General features: G+C 41.6%; 1 protein-coding gene across 12 annotated transcripts in view; it reads right to left on the bottom strand.

The window, feature by feature from the left end:
• FSTL4 (follistatin like 4) overlaps positions 1–16,898 on the bottom strand; it is a 366,635-nt gene that overhangs the window by 133,568 nt on the left and 216,169 nt on the right. For 11 of the 12 annotated variants that reach the window (XM_085591243.1, XM_021549489.4, XM_021549488.4 and 8 more), the window contains one exon: positions 16,340–16,588. The exons of the other annotated variant lie outside the window; for it this stretch is intronic. In XM_085591243.1, the coding sequence (XP_085447369.1) occupies positions 16,340–16,588 (249 nt within the window). The remainder of the gene's footprint in view (positions 1–16,339; positions 16,589–16,898) is intronic. 12 annotated transcript variants of the gene reach the window in all.

Consider the following 16,898-nt stretch of genomic DNA (forward strand, 5'->3'; position numbering starts at 1 on the left):
TATTCATGCAGAGAATTCCTTCTTGCATTGACTCAAATCCTTCAAGACAAGAATTTTTTTATGAGCTGCAGTTTCCCTCAATTTTCAACCTGATTTTGCAGTCTTTAATTTCATTTTGGTTTAAAACAATGTACTTATTACTGAGGTATTAATTTACAGTGCTGTTTTTAGAAGAGATTACTTAATGAAACTAAAATTAAAAGGTTTTCCTCCAAAGCATGGCACCTTTTCAGTGTTCCTTTGGCTCTGCAGAAGCAAGAAGACTGTCCTGTCTCCTGGTGCTGCTGTTTAGAACATCTGACCTGGGAACAGCATCCACAGAAAACCAATAAAAAAGCCCCTCAGTGCCCTTAGGCCTTTCACCCAAGAGCCAGGTGGAAAAACAGCTGCAAAGGAGAGTTTTTTTCCAGTGAGCAAAGTCTCCACCACTCAGCTTGATGCTTATACATCAACTACTAAGGAAAAAAATTATAGTGCATAAATCCACACAAGGAATTGAAAATTAAAATAAGGGAGCAGAAGAGAGAGCCCATTCCCATGGGCTTTCTCCAGTGGCACAGGCAGACCTGAGAAGCTGCAGACAGTACTGACACAGGCTCTCCCTTGGATGAAGACAGAATACATTAAGAAAAAGTAATTATAGTGATCAAGTAGGGAACTATTTAGCAGCTAAATGAAATATCCAATTAATCATAATTTCTTCAAAACAGTGTGCTTTAAATGGATCTATAACACCCAAGAAGAAAAGAAACAGCCTTTTTTTGTCTTTATTTGTTGCCTTGCACTGCACACCTAATGCCACTGGCCTAACAGAGTATCCACAATCCCTGAACTAGATTCCTGAATGAGATCCTGGGTCCCTCAGACCGAAACTTTAGCCTGGCCTTGCATCAAAACTGCTGAGCCCTCATCACACAGATAATATACAGAAAAGTGTAAATCAACCTAAAACAGGGCATGGCAATTCTCCTCCCTGTTTCACACTAACAAAATCCATTTTTCCATTTGTCTGCACCTTTTGCTGTAAGGATCAGCAGTGCAGGGCTGGAGCAGAATGAGTTTTTATAGAAGCCAGTGGGAGCAGGGAGCCACAGTGCAAAAACCTGTTTGCGTCATCCGTCATCCTTCCAGCTCCTCACTGCTTTTGGAATTTGGGGAGAATTCACAGAACTAAAAGGCTCAGAGGGAAAAATTCTCCCTCCAGTTTCTATCTGTTACAGGTACTAAATTCCTACCAATAGCTGTTACTGACAAAAAGCTCTTTCCATCATTGGGCTCGTGCTTTCCTCATCAAAGATAACTGTAAACTGTAGGTGGAAATACAACAGCAATAAATCAATGGCTGCTGTTTTACTTGCTCTGGGCTTTTTGTTATGAAACATTTCGGGGGGTTGTTTTTTCCTACTCTAACAAGCATCAAGCCAAATGCAATAGTGAAGGAAAAGTAACACCAACACTTAAGTGCTTGGGAGTTTCCTTACATAGAACCACAGAATCATTAAGATTGGAAAAGACCTCCAAAATCACTTCACAGTATTTACCATTAATGTCAGTGTTGGAGATATATATAAATATTTTTTTTGTTTGTTTTAAGCTTTTAAAAAAATATGAACTTGAGTGCTAACACATATCTTAGAAACATGCACAAATTCATGCAGCATAGAAAGGCAGGACTTATCAGAGATCTACTTCATAAAAAAAGTTCCTGTTTACTCAGTATTTTAACTGTCTCGAGAGGGATAAACCTCACCTGGCTTGGCTTTAGACAGCAGCTGCTCACTCAAAAGCTCACACAGACCAAGACTGATAATTAGAACATTATTTCTACAAGACTGTTAAGTATTTTCTTCAGCACACTAAATTAGATTATTTTTTTACCTTTCTTTGAATAAGTTTTTAGAAGGTTTTCCAATGCCATAATTCAAAAGCCACGACAGTCCTGCCAAAGGATACAATGAGCAACAACCACCTGCAGTGCTGGAATATAATTTCCAATGCTCCTAAAAATTCTCTTCCTGCATTTTAATTAAAAATTGGTATTTCTTTTTTGAAAACAGCAAACATTCATAATCCTATTCCCAGCTTCCTTTGAACTTATTGATTGCAGATGCCTGTTGCCATCAGGCACATTTCTAAATTTGGGTAAAGCCACTGTAGGTTTTCTATACTTCAGGATACAGCTGAGGAAGACCCTGAGTGCCCTGATCCTTCCACTACTGATGCCCTCTTCTGCCATGCACTGATTTTTAAAATTCCAGCTTCCATTTGCAGTTCACCTTTCCTGACTGGCGCTCCAGCAGCAATGCTGAGCTCTGTGTCCTGACTGACCAGCCCCTTTACAGAGGCACCTGAAATATGGCTAAAAATATCTGTCAGGATCCCTGCACTTCTCATGGGCTGACTCCAGTTTATGCTTGGTTAGGAAATCCCATCAAAGAGCATGGCAGCAGCCTGACACTGGGAGTATGGAAATGTCTGCTCGGTGACCAAAAGGAGGAGAAAATTAGAATAACAAACAAATGGGGAAAACCACAGAAGCTTAAAAAAAAAATCAAGAAGTATGATATCCTGTTTGATTATCCTATAAATAGCCTATACTTTATCCTATACAATGCTTTCAAATTCCCAGATCAAAACATTTCATGAAGCATTTTGCAAATGTGGCTCCAGGCTCTTTTCTGATCCAATGAACATTATGAGATGATGTGAATGAAATGTCAGTAAACAGGTTAAAGATATCTGGAGATGCAGTAATTCTACCTGATTACTTTGAAATGTCAGAGTTCTCCAGCTCCTTGTTGGGGACAATGGCTTCCTCTGGAGCCTTTCCAAGGAAGAGGAAGATTTGGGGATTCAATACTGCTTCTATTCTAAATACTGTCAGTATTTTACATATGTTAGTGTCAGTAAAAATAAGTTATCTTCATGATACTAAGTAATTGCAAATGAACACTAGCCAATGGGAACCTAACTTCTGAAGGACAGCACTCCCTGAGTTCAGGTCACCAAAGACTTCCACCTCTGTGAACAAGGCAGCAGAGATGAGATGTCACAAACCAGATCCACGTTCATGGGCGTAACAGTGTCAAACAAGATAATGAATCATTCCTTTAACACTTCTCCAATTCTTCATCTTGACTTCAAGGAAGTATTAAGTAGATAAATGCACCAAGATTGAAAAGATGAAAGAGAAGAAAAAAAAAGAGATGTCTGTTCATATAACATTATGAAAGACCCCTCAGCCCAGTGCAGAAAATTAAAAAAAATAATTAAAAAGAGACATTATTTCTGAAAACATAAAAAGAAGCATTTTGAAGAAATTTGATCTATTAGGAAATTTCCATCAATTTAATAAAGTGGTGAAATGTGACTTAAAATAAAAACCTGAAAAAAATCCCATCAGGCCAGAAAGAGGATGGATTTGGGAGAGAATTGCTCAGGATGACAGGGCTCCAATGATTTTCCTGAGCTGGCTGTAGCTGGAGCAGCCCTGTGGGCTGCCTGTGCCATCTCTTGCAAAGGAAAACAAAGCATTTCTGTTTTCAAAGAGCCAGAGGAATTAGCTATAACTGACGAGCCCAAACACCAGCCTGCAACCTGTTCACATTTCTAAAGTGAGCACAGAGTAACTGCACTCCAGTTTTTCCCAACTCATTATGTAAAATAAAAGCTAGCTGAAAAGCCAGTGGGGGGCCACCAAATGCCTTCATTAGCTTTCAATTTTGTTCCAGTAAAAATGCAGCCAAAATCTACTGGGTTCAGAGAGGCTGAAATTTTAGCCTTAACAGCCTTTTACTTCCTCAACACTGTACAGCTTCAGCAAAATTTTCTGCCAGTTAGTTTGGACCTAACAAGCCATTTCCCCATTAACACAAAACACAGCGTGTCCAGGAGTATTAAGCATTTTCCACAAGGCCCTGTTTTACACTCCCTCCAAGAATTACAATGCCAAATTTTGAATCTAAGACAGATGTTTTCCAGATGTGCAGAGCACATCACTTAAATGCTGGATGGAGAGCTCTTCCAAAAGGGTTGTACCAGTTGCATTTAGACAGGCTGACTCCTGAGTTTCTGCTTATGGGAAGCTATTCCTAAGGGAAAAAACTCTCAAGAAAAAGGGCACATCTCACACATGCCTACAGGAGGGTGAAGGATGAAGTCTGATGGCAACTACTGGAGAGAAGAAATGGGGAAGGAATGGGAAGCCATGGATGGAGAGCTGCAGTGCTGTGAGCATGTCTTCACAGAATCATCACAAAATGGTTAAAACCTTAAAGCTCATTTCATCCAGCTCCAACACCCTGACATGAGCAAGAACACCTTCCAATGTCCCAGGTTGCTCCAAGCCCCATGCAACCTGGCCTTGAACTCTTCTAGGGCTGGTGCAACCACAGCAACCTGTGCCTGGACCTCAGCACCCTCACAGGGAGGAATTTCTTCCTGAAATCCAATCTCTGTCCCCACTGATGGCATTGAGGCCACAGGAAAGAGCAGCCCCTCAGCACACAGTGCTGTGATGTGTCTGTACAGCTCAGAGAATGGAGTGATGGAGACAGAGGTGGTGGAGGTCCGAGGGGACCGAGGTCTCTGCCCTCCCTGCCAGCCCCTGAACACGGAACAGCCACCCCAGTCCTGCCCTGCCACAGCCTCTGGCAGCTCACAGCGAGTTCACAACATCACAGCCCTTGAGCTGAGCAGGTCTTCATGCCACTTCACTTTTTTCCTAGTTATTCTAGAATTCAAGTATAGATACTTGTACACTGGCCATATGGAAATAGCACTGCAGCAATTTTCTTTCAAAACTGTTTTACAACTCAAGTCAGAAGAATGCAGCAGAACCCAGAGTACAGTTACCTTTCAAAAACTTACACGTTACATAGGACACACCAAACTAAAATATCTATGTCTAAATCTTGCCCTCAGCACAGCTCTGATCCAAAACCAGACCTAATATCAGAGATTCCTGCAAACCCTCAAGAAATGCTGCTACTGCTTCTAGACTATCTGTAAAGCACCCAGGTGCTGTGCCAAGGGTGAGCTGCACATGGTTGATCCAGCTGTCTGTCTGTCTTTATACAAAGACAGAACTCCTTATATCAGTTTACTCATGGGCAGGTTATGAGAATCACATTTCCAATCAAGATTTGCTTTAATTGGTTATGCTGGTCCTCCCAGAGGAGCGTTAAGATGGGGCTTAGATAATGCTACCATAGCAAGTAACTGCAAACCCAAAGTTAAATCTGCTTTTCTACAAATATTCAGGAACATTTGCTTCCTGGCAACACTCCTGTTAGTAAACCAATTTGCTAAAATATTCATGAATAGCAAACTACAGGGCCATGGATACAGCAAAATGCTTACATATGACAATACAACTAAATATTCACCACAAATATTTTCACAGTATTTGGCTTCCTCTAAAGTAAACGAAAAAAAAACCCAACCTATAACAATGACTAGCATTCAGCACCATGGCTTTCACTAGAAAACCTCTGGTGAGAAGATTGGCTGGTGTTGGACAAGGATGCCCAGGATTGTCCTATGCCCTCAGGGTACATCTCCAAACACTGCAGAAGGACCATAAGACACCAACATCTCCAAACCTGCCACAAAACCTCCTGGTGAGCTGCTGTGCTAGAACAGGTAAATAAGGATTAATAAATAAAATCCTGCTAAAATGTCATATTGAAATGTGAAATAATTTGGAAAATAAAATCCCCTCATTGTTCCTGCAAAACAGCAAAACTCTCAACTAAACTGCCAGTGTGGCAGACTAAAAGCAAGGAGGGAAGAGGAAAACCCTGACAGGAGACTGCAGTCACTTGCAGGAAGAGACAAACCCCACGCACCCCATGGCAAACCTCTTCCAGGTGAGCCTCTGTTCAGCCCATCAGGCTGTTTGTAGTGCAAACAACCCTCATTCAAAAGGTAAATAAAACTGTCTTCCTTTGGACACATCACTCCCATCAACTTTTTTGCTACAAAGGCTACATTTAGATATTGAAATACTTAGATACATTTCAATTGTTAGCTCCCCCTCCATTGCATGGCTCATTCCTTCCCAATTTTTAACTTAAAGAGCAGAAGAGACTGAGCTCTGTTTTACTCCATCACATGGGCTCATTACCATGGGGATATTTTTTTTCACCAAGACCATTATGAGATGAGGAGGCTGCAATTGCACTTGTGTAATTCCTGTATTTCCTTTCCCTTCCAGAGCTGCAAATCCAAACATGGGACATCTCTTCATGGCAGGACAGCAGCCGGATGCTTTCACAGCTTGCTGTGCCAAGGACAGCACAATCCCACACTTCCAGGCACCAGGCTCCTCTTTGGACCACTCATGACCAGTTTCATCCCTGCTTGGGCACAAGGATTCTGTGTTCTGTAGCCCTGGCCCAGCCATACCCCTCCTTGATCCCTGTCAAAACTATAGAAAAAACAGTCAGGGGATTTTACAGGGACAGGGTACTTAGGGTTGGGATCATTTAACACGAGTTCTGATGTCTTTTTCTATGACCTTGAGAAAGTCACTGGCTCTCCTCTAGACTGCAATTCATCCTCTGTAAAGGCTGGATTACTATTTTTCCTGGCATTCAAAGGTGTTGTGGGGTCCAATTCATTAATCTTTGTAAAGCATTCTAGGACATTTTGATGGAAAATTCAAAATATTATGCATTAAGGCCTTCTATCTAAATATCACCTGGAAACCTTCCTCTTACTCCTGAGTTTGTGATTGATCCCCACTCAATTAGAGGTAATGGGATTTCCATGTAGACTCAGCAGCAGAGCAGACCCCATAGGAAGGTGCCAGCAAGAGCAGGGGTGCTAATCCACAGGAAGCAGGCAGACAATTGGTGCCTGCACTGTGTGATCCAGGGCTGAATGCTGCAGCCCTGGGCTGTACCAGGACCCCCTGAACCAGCTTTGGGCAAAGGGATGAGGCATAGACCCCCCACCAGCCATCCCTACACAAACCCCCATCCCTACACCCACACCCAGCAATGACAGGACAGGGGGGAATGGCTTCACACTGTCAGAGGGCAGGGTCAGATTGGATATTTGGAAGAAATTCTTCCCTGTGAGGGTGGGGAGGCCCTGGCACAGGGTGCCCAGAGAAGCCCCATCCCTGGAAGTGTCCAAGGCCAGGCTGGATGGGCCTTGGAATAACCTGGGGTAGTGGAAGGTGTCCCTGCCCATGGCAGGGGCTTGGAACTGGATGAACTAGAAGGTTCCCTCCAACCCAAAGCAGTCAATGATGATTCTGTGATGCTCCTACACACTGCTCCCCCCTCCTCCCCTTCCTACAACTACACTGATAATTAACTATGAACTTTACATTTGACATTAATCTCTATTAATAGGATTTTGAGCAGGAAAACAAAGTTTCTACCCAAAGAGCTTTCAAGCCATGAGCAGACAGAATAAATCTGCAGATCACTCATTACCTCCCCATGTCAAGTTTTATTATTTGTGGGAGCAGTTCTACTTCATGAAGGCAAGAAAAGGCAGATAACCTCACCCCTGATGAGAGAACAGCTTCAATTCTACATGCAAAAAACAACTGGGAAATTACAGTGGGCTTTATCAGTACCCATGCTGTAGAGTGCTCATTTTAACTAGCATTCCCATGACTTCAGGACATCTCTGGTAGGATTCAGCCCTCTCAAGCATATTAACAAGAACTGCCTGTTAAATCCTGGTGGACAGAGGCAGGAAGGGAGTGAAGGCTGGACCAGCTTTTTCCTTGCAGCTACCTAATTGAATCTGCAGCATCCAGCCTGTTGGTATTCTCAGGCACTCAGAATTTCAATTTGCTCCGTGTATTTTTATACTGAGCACCCAGAAAAATTATCATTTGTGCTTAATAGCTTTTAATCAACTATTTTAATCAGCTCTTTTTATCTTTAAAGCACTTTTAAATCTCCCTGCCTCAGTCTCCCCAGCCCTAAAGTTTATTCCATTTGTTTTCCTTCATTCAGCTTCCAGCACCCTTTACCATGATCTAATCATCTTAATCTTTAATGCTTATCTCTACCTTTTAACCTTTTCAGTTTTCATTTAAAACAATCTCTCTATCTCTCTCAGGTGTGGAGCTTTTTTATTTATTCTGAAATTAAGGTTTTCCCTGGCCCTTGTCTCAGCACAGAGCTGGAGATGTCCTGTGGAGAGTCCCCTGGCATCAAGCTGCATGTTGCTTCTCAAAAGGTGACTTGTGGGGACCTTAAGTAAATCAGTAATTTTTCTATTGACAAAATGTATGTCATTTTAGGGAAATAAAGTTGACTTCAAAAATATTACAGTATTTGTTGTCATTAATTTGAAATTACTTGCCATGTGCTAGCCTTTCTTTCCACTGGGAAAACTATGGATGTAGAAACTTCATTGAATAGTTTAGTTTGGAAGACCTTTAAGATAATTGAATTGGGGAAAAAAGCAGATAAACCTTTGAGCATCCAAGTTCTTTTCAAGACTGTGAAAGGTTCAGCAATGCAGAAGCTCAGTAAATGTGTCACTTTTTAACCATGACTTTGTAACATAATGCCCCACTTTGCTGGCATTTCTCCAGTTTTACATCACTTAGAACATTTTGGAAAATTGCTAACGGAATGGTGAGAGCTAATATTAAATTTAACACGCTAAAAAAAGCAAAAACTTTTCCTACATAAGGCTCTTCAATATTTAAATATGTTTTGAGCTCCAAAATTAATGTACAATAAACATGAATGTGACTTGCAAAGAAAAGTGATGTGGACGCAGTGAGTTCAGACTGCCACCAAATCACAACCAGCACGTGTCAGATGCAAAGAGCACCCAAAATAGATAAAAAAGAAAGACAAACACCCCCTGACATAATGAGTGTTGCAGAAAGCAGCACCAAAGTTGGCACAGGAACTTCCACTGGTAAATACAAACCACCTCCCTGCTTCTCTTCCCACACACTTTAATTTGATTCTTCATCCTCCTCCTCTGCTCCGTCCCCCATCACGACTGCTAAGGCTGTGCTTCAAAAAAAGCTTCATTATCACCTCTCAGTTCTCCTGAAAGCACTGCAGTGAAGGTTTAGCAGACCCAGCCTCGGAGCAGATGGCTCCCTAAAGCCACCTGCATCTCATTTCCCTGCCCTCAAGAACACGAAGCTGAAACTTGGGGTGCTTCAAACTGAGACCACCTCATGCCAGTATTGTCTTCCTCCACACCATGGAGATTCAGGCTGAGCTTTTCTATTTTCAACACATAAGCAGTTCCTCTCATACTTTACATTCACGGAGGGCAGGGATTGCTGCACAGTGCTGGGTGCTGGCGTGGTCCTCCAGCTGCCCATTCCATTAACCATGGCCTTCAGCGACTCCAGTTCAACCAGGACATCCTCAGTTATAGGGGGAAACAAATTAGAAAGATTAATTCCCACTTTTCATTTTTAAGATATTAATACTGCTGCTGAAATATCCTCTAATTCCTTTGTTCACTAGCTGATACATAATATGAAGCTTTTTTGTCTTTATGGGAGATATTATGGCCATACACATCAAGACTGGCAACTGGAGAAGATTAACAAACTGGGCCCTAAATAAGATGAGACAGATAACAGTCAAATAAAACTGTTCATGGGGGTCATGGTCATGACCACTGTAAGCAAATGTTACACAATTTCATATTTAAAAAGTAAAAAGTCACATCACAGTTGCTCCTGCACTCCCCAAATGGCTATTGCCTCAAATTGGAGCTATAAAAACACCAAGAATGCTGGATAGGGATCACATCAGATAACACCACTTTTTCCACTAGCTTCATCCATGGTGTGTGTTCCTCCATTTCGGCTTTACTGACTGGAACTAAAATCTGTCACTTGTCTATGCAGAGTCCCAGCACCAGAGATTTATTTTTGGCCAAGCAGAAGCAGGAAATGGCCCTGCTGTGAGGAGTTCCATTGGGAATAATTAATCTTCTGATTGACCAAGTCAAATTCAGCGTCCATTGCAGTATTCAGTCCCAATTTCCCTCCCACCTGTGGGATTGCTATTATGGCCATAAGGTTCCCAGCAAAGGTTTTCTATTACTAATACGTAATTAAAGATCTCTTTGTTAGACTTCTCCAGGATCTCTGCTATTTTTGACTCTTTTTCTTATGCCTAGACTTTCCCCATTCTTGTTATTGGCACTTAATTTCCAGTAAAAGCCCACCTATACCATGAGAGTTTCACAACTGACTGTTAGCCAAGATTTCCCTTTCATGAATTTCAGGAATGTAAGCATTCAATTTTCTCTTAAAATGAAAAATACTTTTCAAGATCTTAAACCTATTCCTAGAAAATTCCTATTACCAAAGCTAGGAGCAGACTAGCAGTCCCTTGTTCATATCCTCACATAAATCAATGGAATTTCCATAATTTACCCCAAAGATTGATGCAGTCTGTTTATTAGGTGTAAAGCTATAAATCACATTTAAAAGCAGTCAGCCTGAAAAGCCAGGTAAAATTGATCCCTCCCCAAAAGACTAAGTGGAGGGAGCTGAAAAGGCAGTGTGGGAATAGAAAGGAATCCCTCTGGAATTCAGTTTATTAAGAACTGCATCAGCTCTACTGACAGCAAACACATTCTTTCATTTTATATAGCACTTACCTCTCCTTATAACACTTTAAACTCCTAATATATTTACACTGGACACTGAAATGATCATTAGAGGCTTGACCTCCATGTCCAAGCCCCCAGCCTCTTCCAACAGGGATTAATTGCCTTCCTCCCAGCCTCCCCTTCCCAGCTCGCTGCCACCGGAGCAGTCTGGCAGCACTGCTGCAAAGTTAAATCGGCAAATATTAATTGCCAGCTGGGAAAAGTGCCATTAGTTCACACTCAGATTTTTTCCAGCTGAAAAGACAGAGAGTGTTAAATGGAGCAAATTTCCTTCCAGTCTGCAAACCAGCAATGGAGCGGGTCTGCCTGTTCTGCAAGCACATAATGAGCAAAACATTCAACACCTTCCCAGAGATGTTTTGAAATGCTATTCCGTAGAACAAATTACTTCTGGAAATAACAAAGCACAGAACTAACACATGAACAACAAATAAAGTACAGAGGAAATAAACCACCACCACCCGAGGCTGAATTCATATGTATTTGAGATTACTGCAGTGATACAAGTTATCAGCCTGCTTGTTTGGGGTTTTTTCCAGGTTTGTAATTTATTCACATTCAAGCATAGAAAATTTTCTGTCAACATGCAGAAGATTATAATTTTCCTTAATTAGAAAAGAACTTTTTGAGAACAGGAAGAAAGATAAGAGTAGTTGAAAATGAAAGATGTCATTACCTAAAGTCATGGAATCATAAGATTATGGGATGATACGGGCTGGAAGAGGCTTCCATTAAAACACTTAGTGCAGGGTCAGACTAGGCTGCTCAGGACTGCTCCCAGCCAGGTTTTGAAAGCTCCCAGAGATGGAGATGGCACCAGGGCAGCCTGTCCCAGCACTCAACCAATCTCCAAGGGAAATTAGTCTCCTTAACATCAACCAGGCTGAACATCTCGTTTCAGCTGTGCCCTTTGCTTCTCATTCTCTCTCCATGCAGATCCAGGTTCCATCCTTCCATCCTCTGCTACACTACCTGTGCATAAATGTCCTGAGAGAACACATTATTCTGGCTCTAGCAGTGTGCAAACACACTCACATGTGTGCACATGCACAGCAACCCAGCACACAAGCCTGCACACTTCAGAAGACTTTATATATAAATTCATGCCATGAAGCATTGCTCTGAGCAACAGTGTAAGGCTCAAAGCAAACAGTGGGATTCTGTGTGTGTGTGTGTAACAGAAAGGAGAAAGGCAGTTGGTTTCTACAGATTTCTTATGAAATTCTGTACAAAATATGTACAAAATTATGATTTACTATGGGAAAAGAAATGACCTTGTATAAGGAGGAAAATTACTGCCAGATACTTGCTTAAAAGAAAAAAAAAAGAAGACATATATTTTAAGCAATGGGACAAAATTACTGAAAAATTAATACTGACATTTCAGCAGAGAAGGAAGGAAGGAAGAAAATGGGACTGGAATACCAGACATGAATGTGTCTTTACAGCACACCACCTCTCTGCATAAAATTCTGTCCGATTTCATAAAGTTAGAGCTTTGCTACAAGCTGAACCGAATGGACAAAAAAAAATATATATATTAAGTAGTCGACACAGGTATAGTGCATTTACATAATGGAAAGTTCAAGATTTTGGTCTCATAAGTTGGACCAAATTCATGCCAGAGCACAAACTCAATCTCACTGGCTGCAGCACAAAGCTGCTCTACAGGCTGGCGAGAAAAGCTGAGCTTTTTGTAAAAGACCCAATCCACCTGGATAAAGAGAGGATGCCAGAACCACAGAAAATAATGAATGAGCTTGAGCAAGCAAACATGGCTGCCTTCCTCTAGCAAGGGCTTGGCTGATGCACAGGAGCTTTGAGATTGCTGATCAAGCATAAAAAAGCAGGAAGAGAAAGAAAGGGAAAAAAATTACTCCTAAATCCTGAAAATGGAAAAGCACAGCTCTAAACAGAATTTATCTAATGTATGCAAACTGCTAGGGAAGTGCATTGCTCTGATGTTTCTGGTGGAAGGAAGAAGGTAAGGGAAGAAAAATTATTGAACGGTGTCTGCACAGCTATTTCTGGCCAAAAACAGTAAGAGAAAAGTGAGGGAAGAGACAGAGTGGGTGTAGACAGCCAAAAGGAAAGAAACATGAAAAGAAGTGCAAAAAAAGGGAACTACGGCTATGAAAAAGCAAAGCATAGTCCAAAATATTGTGTTTAAATTATATAACCTCATTATCCAAGGCATTTATTCAACTAGGAACATTTTCAGGCCAAATGCTCATTCTGGACATTTGTGGGACAATTGTCATTATGAGCACAGCTATCTTCCCGTCTTCATAAGAACTTCTTTCCTCACCAGTTCAACACACAGTAAAAGCACTTTTATACTGAGGTATTTTCTTACCCAGTAAAAATCACCAACACCCCAATCAAATGACTACAGAAACTCACAAAATAATGAAAACATAGAAAATGAAAAAAACCTGCCACATGGTAGAAAAGTCCTAAATAGAACATTTCCCTATGGAAAAACCAAACTGTATTTCACACCAGGAAAGACAACCAGATCAAGGAGAATGTGAACAGCTATGAGTGGGATTGACATTTCTCCTGAGATCTCTGGGTTTAGGGCTTCTGCTTCACAGTATTTCCCTTGTGACTTCAAACTCCCAAGTGAACTTTCCCACCTATTTGCTTTATCAGCTGAGGAAAAAGGACTGCAATTACAGTGTTGTGTAAGGGGAATTGCACTGCATCAGAGGCTGAAGGATAAAGCCTGGGGAGATCACTCCTGCTGAGATCTCTCGTTGCTTCATTCACATTTCCACAAGTTTTTTTAATGTTTTGGACTCTCAAGATTTCAAGGAGCCATTTTTATTCCACGCTGGACAAAGGAGAAATCAGTCCTTTTCCCAGGGACAAATTCTCTTCTGCTCTTCCTAACACTATTGCTGGTACAGAATGCAAATGCTTCTGCTCACCCAGGAGTATCTGCTACCCACTAGTATTTACAAAGCACTTCACATCTGGCAAATATACTGAAAGATCAAAAAATCCTTTCTCAAAATGCACAAAAGAAAACAAATCTCTGTTGTTTGCTTTATTATCAGTTTACTGTGGATAGGCCTAGCTCAGCCAAAGCAGAATCAGGGTGTTTGATCTCTGTCTTACCTTAAGTCCATCCAGTTTGTCACTGATAACTGGGCAAACTGGAAGAGCACACACAAATATCCAGTCTGCAGCGTCCCTCAGCTCCACACAGGAATTTAAATCTTAATTGAACAAATCAATGGGGACAAGAAACCATGAAGCAGCCCACTCACCAGTCTGACTGTACCCAAATAATTAAATTATCTTACTTGATCGAAAGCAAACAGAAAACACATGCTGAGTGCTAGATGTACACCTGAGCAACCTGGTCTAGCAGAAGGTGTCCCTGACCACACCAATGGGGTTGGAACAGGAGGCTCATTAAGGTCTCTTCCAACCCAAACCATTTTGGGATTTTATGGTTTTGCACCTTAAAGGTTTTTCTCCAAAGTCTTACATTTCATGTTACACTTATAATGGTGCTTAAAAACCTGTACCTTAATTGCTGACTGAAAATTTTGGTTTAAGAGAAATCACTATAATTCTTGGTTTAGGAATAGGAGACTAAAGTACCAATAAAAAGAGCAATATACAGAAGGTTACTCAGGAACTGCATGGTAGAAAAAAGGGCTGAAGCCAAGTATTTCTATGGAGTCCCATTCTGTGGGATTATTCCCCACTTAAGGTAAACTTTTTTCTGTATGTTATCTCTGCAGACAGAGGTGTGAAGTACATTTTTATTTATTCACGTGGGAAGAGAAGTGAGCTTGTTTCTTTCTTCCCTTCCATAAAGCTGTTATTCTGCTGAAAAGCAGATTTAAGCTGTGCTCCCTGGCAAGAGTTCGAGGGTTACTTTAAACTGGGACACAAAACTCCTACTTTCTGACATCATTTCATGGTGTGTTCAGGGAAGTATTCAAGCGTGACATTCTATCATTAGGCATAATACAGCCACTGCAGGGGCTGATTACTGCAATGAGAACTCATTTTCTTTAACACTATATATGATAAGGAACAAATAAAAACCCAGGCCAGACGCACTGTCATAAAAAGGTGGGTGATGTCAAGAATGAAAAACCCAAGGACTGTTTTTGGTAGTCAGGGGAAGAAAATCTCATTAATTGAGTGGGGGGATTGCTGAGCATCTCTGAAATCAAGATTTTCCCTTTCTTTGCAAGGTTTCTCATTCTGCAGAGGCCCACCTGCAACTTACTCAGGGATGGACACCATTTCCAGCCTGATCCATACCCTGATCTGACTTGATACACAGAGGCAGAAGCACAGCAGTTGGAGCAAGGTACAAGTATTCTTTTTAGATGTTCCTTTTTAATGTGTCAAGCAGAAATAGCCCTCTTTGCCTTGATATACTCATGAGCTGGAAATATGCCTTTGGGTGACCCCTTCCATGATTTATTTCCTACAAGATCTATTGATCCTAATTAGTTGCTTTGGTAAATTTAGAGGCTGCCTGTGACAAACTAACCCAGGGTGTTCACCAAATCAATGCTCTGATCAGCTCTGCTGTTCTTTCCACAGCCAGATCTTCAAAACAAATGAGACTTTGCAATGCACTGCAAATCAGTGCCTACATACCAACTGGAAAAATTTTGGTCACAAAAAGACACAATGTCTTCTCCAACACAGAAGAATGACAGTGCTTTTCTATCTCCAAAGGGTATCACAAGGACATATTAATAATCCTCTTCAAATGGGCTCCTGTTTCTTAAATAGGGTCCTCAAGCATCATGTTAGCAAAGAAGAACTCACGATGGATAGCTCTGTATACAGCCAATCTCTTTGGGGGCTTAAGTGAGCTGAAGATAAATAAATGATTTTCATATTTGATCACGCAAATGTCACTGGATATATTTGCAACAACCCACTCAAATCTTCCTGTAGGTACACGGAGTCATATTTGACAATGAGCTTTCAAGATATACTCTAGTGAGGCCCTTTATGAGATCTCTCATTAGAAGTAAAATAATTTACAGCTTCTTCCATTCCCTGGCATTTTATCACACGCTCCTACTCCTGCAGTCTCCCTTGATGACAGGATGGTACATGGCATACAAAATACTAATGGGAAAGATACAGACGGGCTTTGGTGCAAAGATGATAATGAAATTTGCTACTGAACCAGTAAAAGAGCTCCAGATGTATGCATCCCACTGGTAACCAGAACTGTCTTTAAAGTTATTTAAAGCCTGTCCCCATTCCTTATTTCATTTAAACAGCTCCTTTCCTTTTCCTGTGTCATTTGCCTAACTGGGTTTCCGTTTCTCATGTTGCAGCAAACTTTTGTTTGTATCATCTTCTTTTTCTTAACATCTTTGTCTTGTTCAAAGCCTTTTCAAATGAATTTGGATTGTAAAAGGTTATTACACTAGCAGCTGAAAGTACTGAGCAGCACAACCACAGTGCACACAATGCATACAGTGATGTTAATTATTTACCAGTTCCCAGTATGATTACATTTTGCATGGCGATGGCACTCAGGGGCTTAATAGCTGCATAAAACATTGTGTATGTTCTCTGCTGATCTGGAATAAATCATCCCTGAAAAATTTAGCTCTTAGAAATAAAACATACCATTCAGCCATTTACCAGGATTACCACGAGTGACGAAAGCCCTACAGAAGTATTCTTTTCAACAACGCCCTACCTTTGAAGAAACAGTCCTTGCTGTGGACAATGTAGATCTTCTTCCTCTGCAGACAGGAGGCTCGATGCAGCTGACAGTGATTTTCGTAGAACCTGCCATCAGATCCACAGACGGGCATGTAGCTGGACGTGCAGTCCTCGACACAGCTGCACTCGGGCTGGCTGGTGTCCCTGTTGAGCACGCACCTGCTGCCCCGGCCGCAGGACCTCCTCCCGCAGGGTGCGCGCAGCCCGTCCTGCCCGGGGAGCGCTGGGGACAGCAAACGACAGCAGAAAACGCCACTGTAAGCCACATTCGCCTCAACAGCACAGCCCTGACAGCAGCAGGAGCAACACAGGTTTTGGAGGTAAAAAATTCCCCCCCTTGAACAGCAGCAGTTTGAAGAGAGCGCTCAGAGCTGCACCCCCAGACCTCCAGCTCTCCCGTATCACAGCACACAGTGAGTGATTAAAGTGCTTTATTGGAAAGTGATGGACGCATAACCCTCTGATCTTTCAGCTCTTCACACAACTAGAGCCTAGAATGAAACCCAGTGAGAGCATTTCTGTGACCATGAGTT

Source organism: Lonchura striata, chromosome 13 (genome assembly GCF_050655825.1).
Source record: "Lonchura striata isolate lonStrDom1 chromosome 13, ASM5065582v1, whole genome shotgun sequence".
NCBI lineage: Eukaryota > Metazoa > Chordata > Aves > Passeriformes > Estrildidae > Lonchura > Lonchura striata.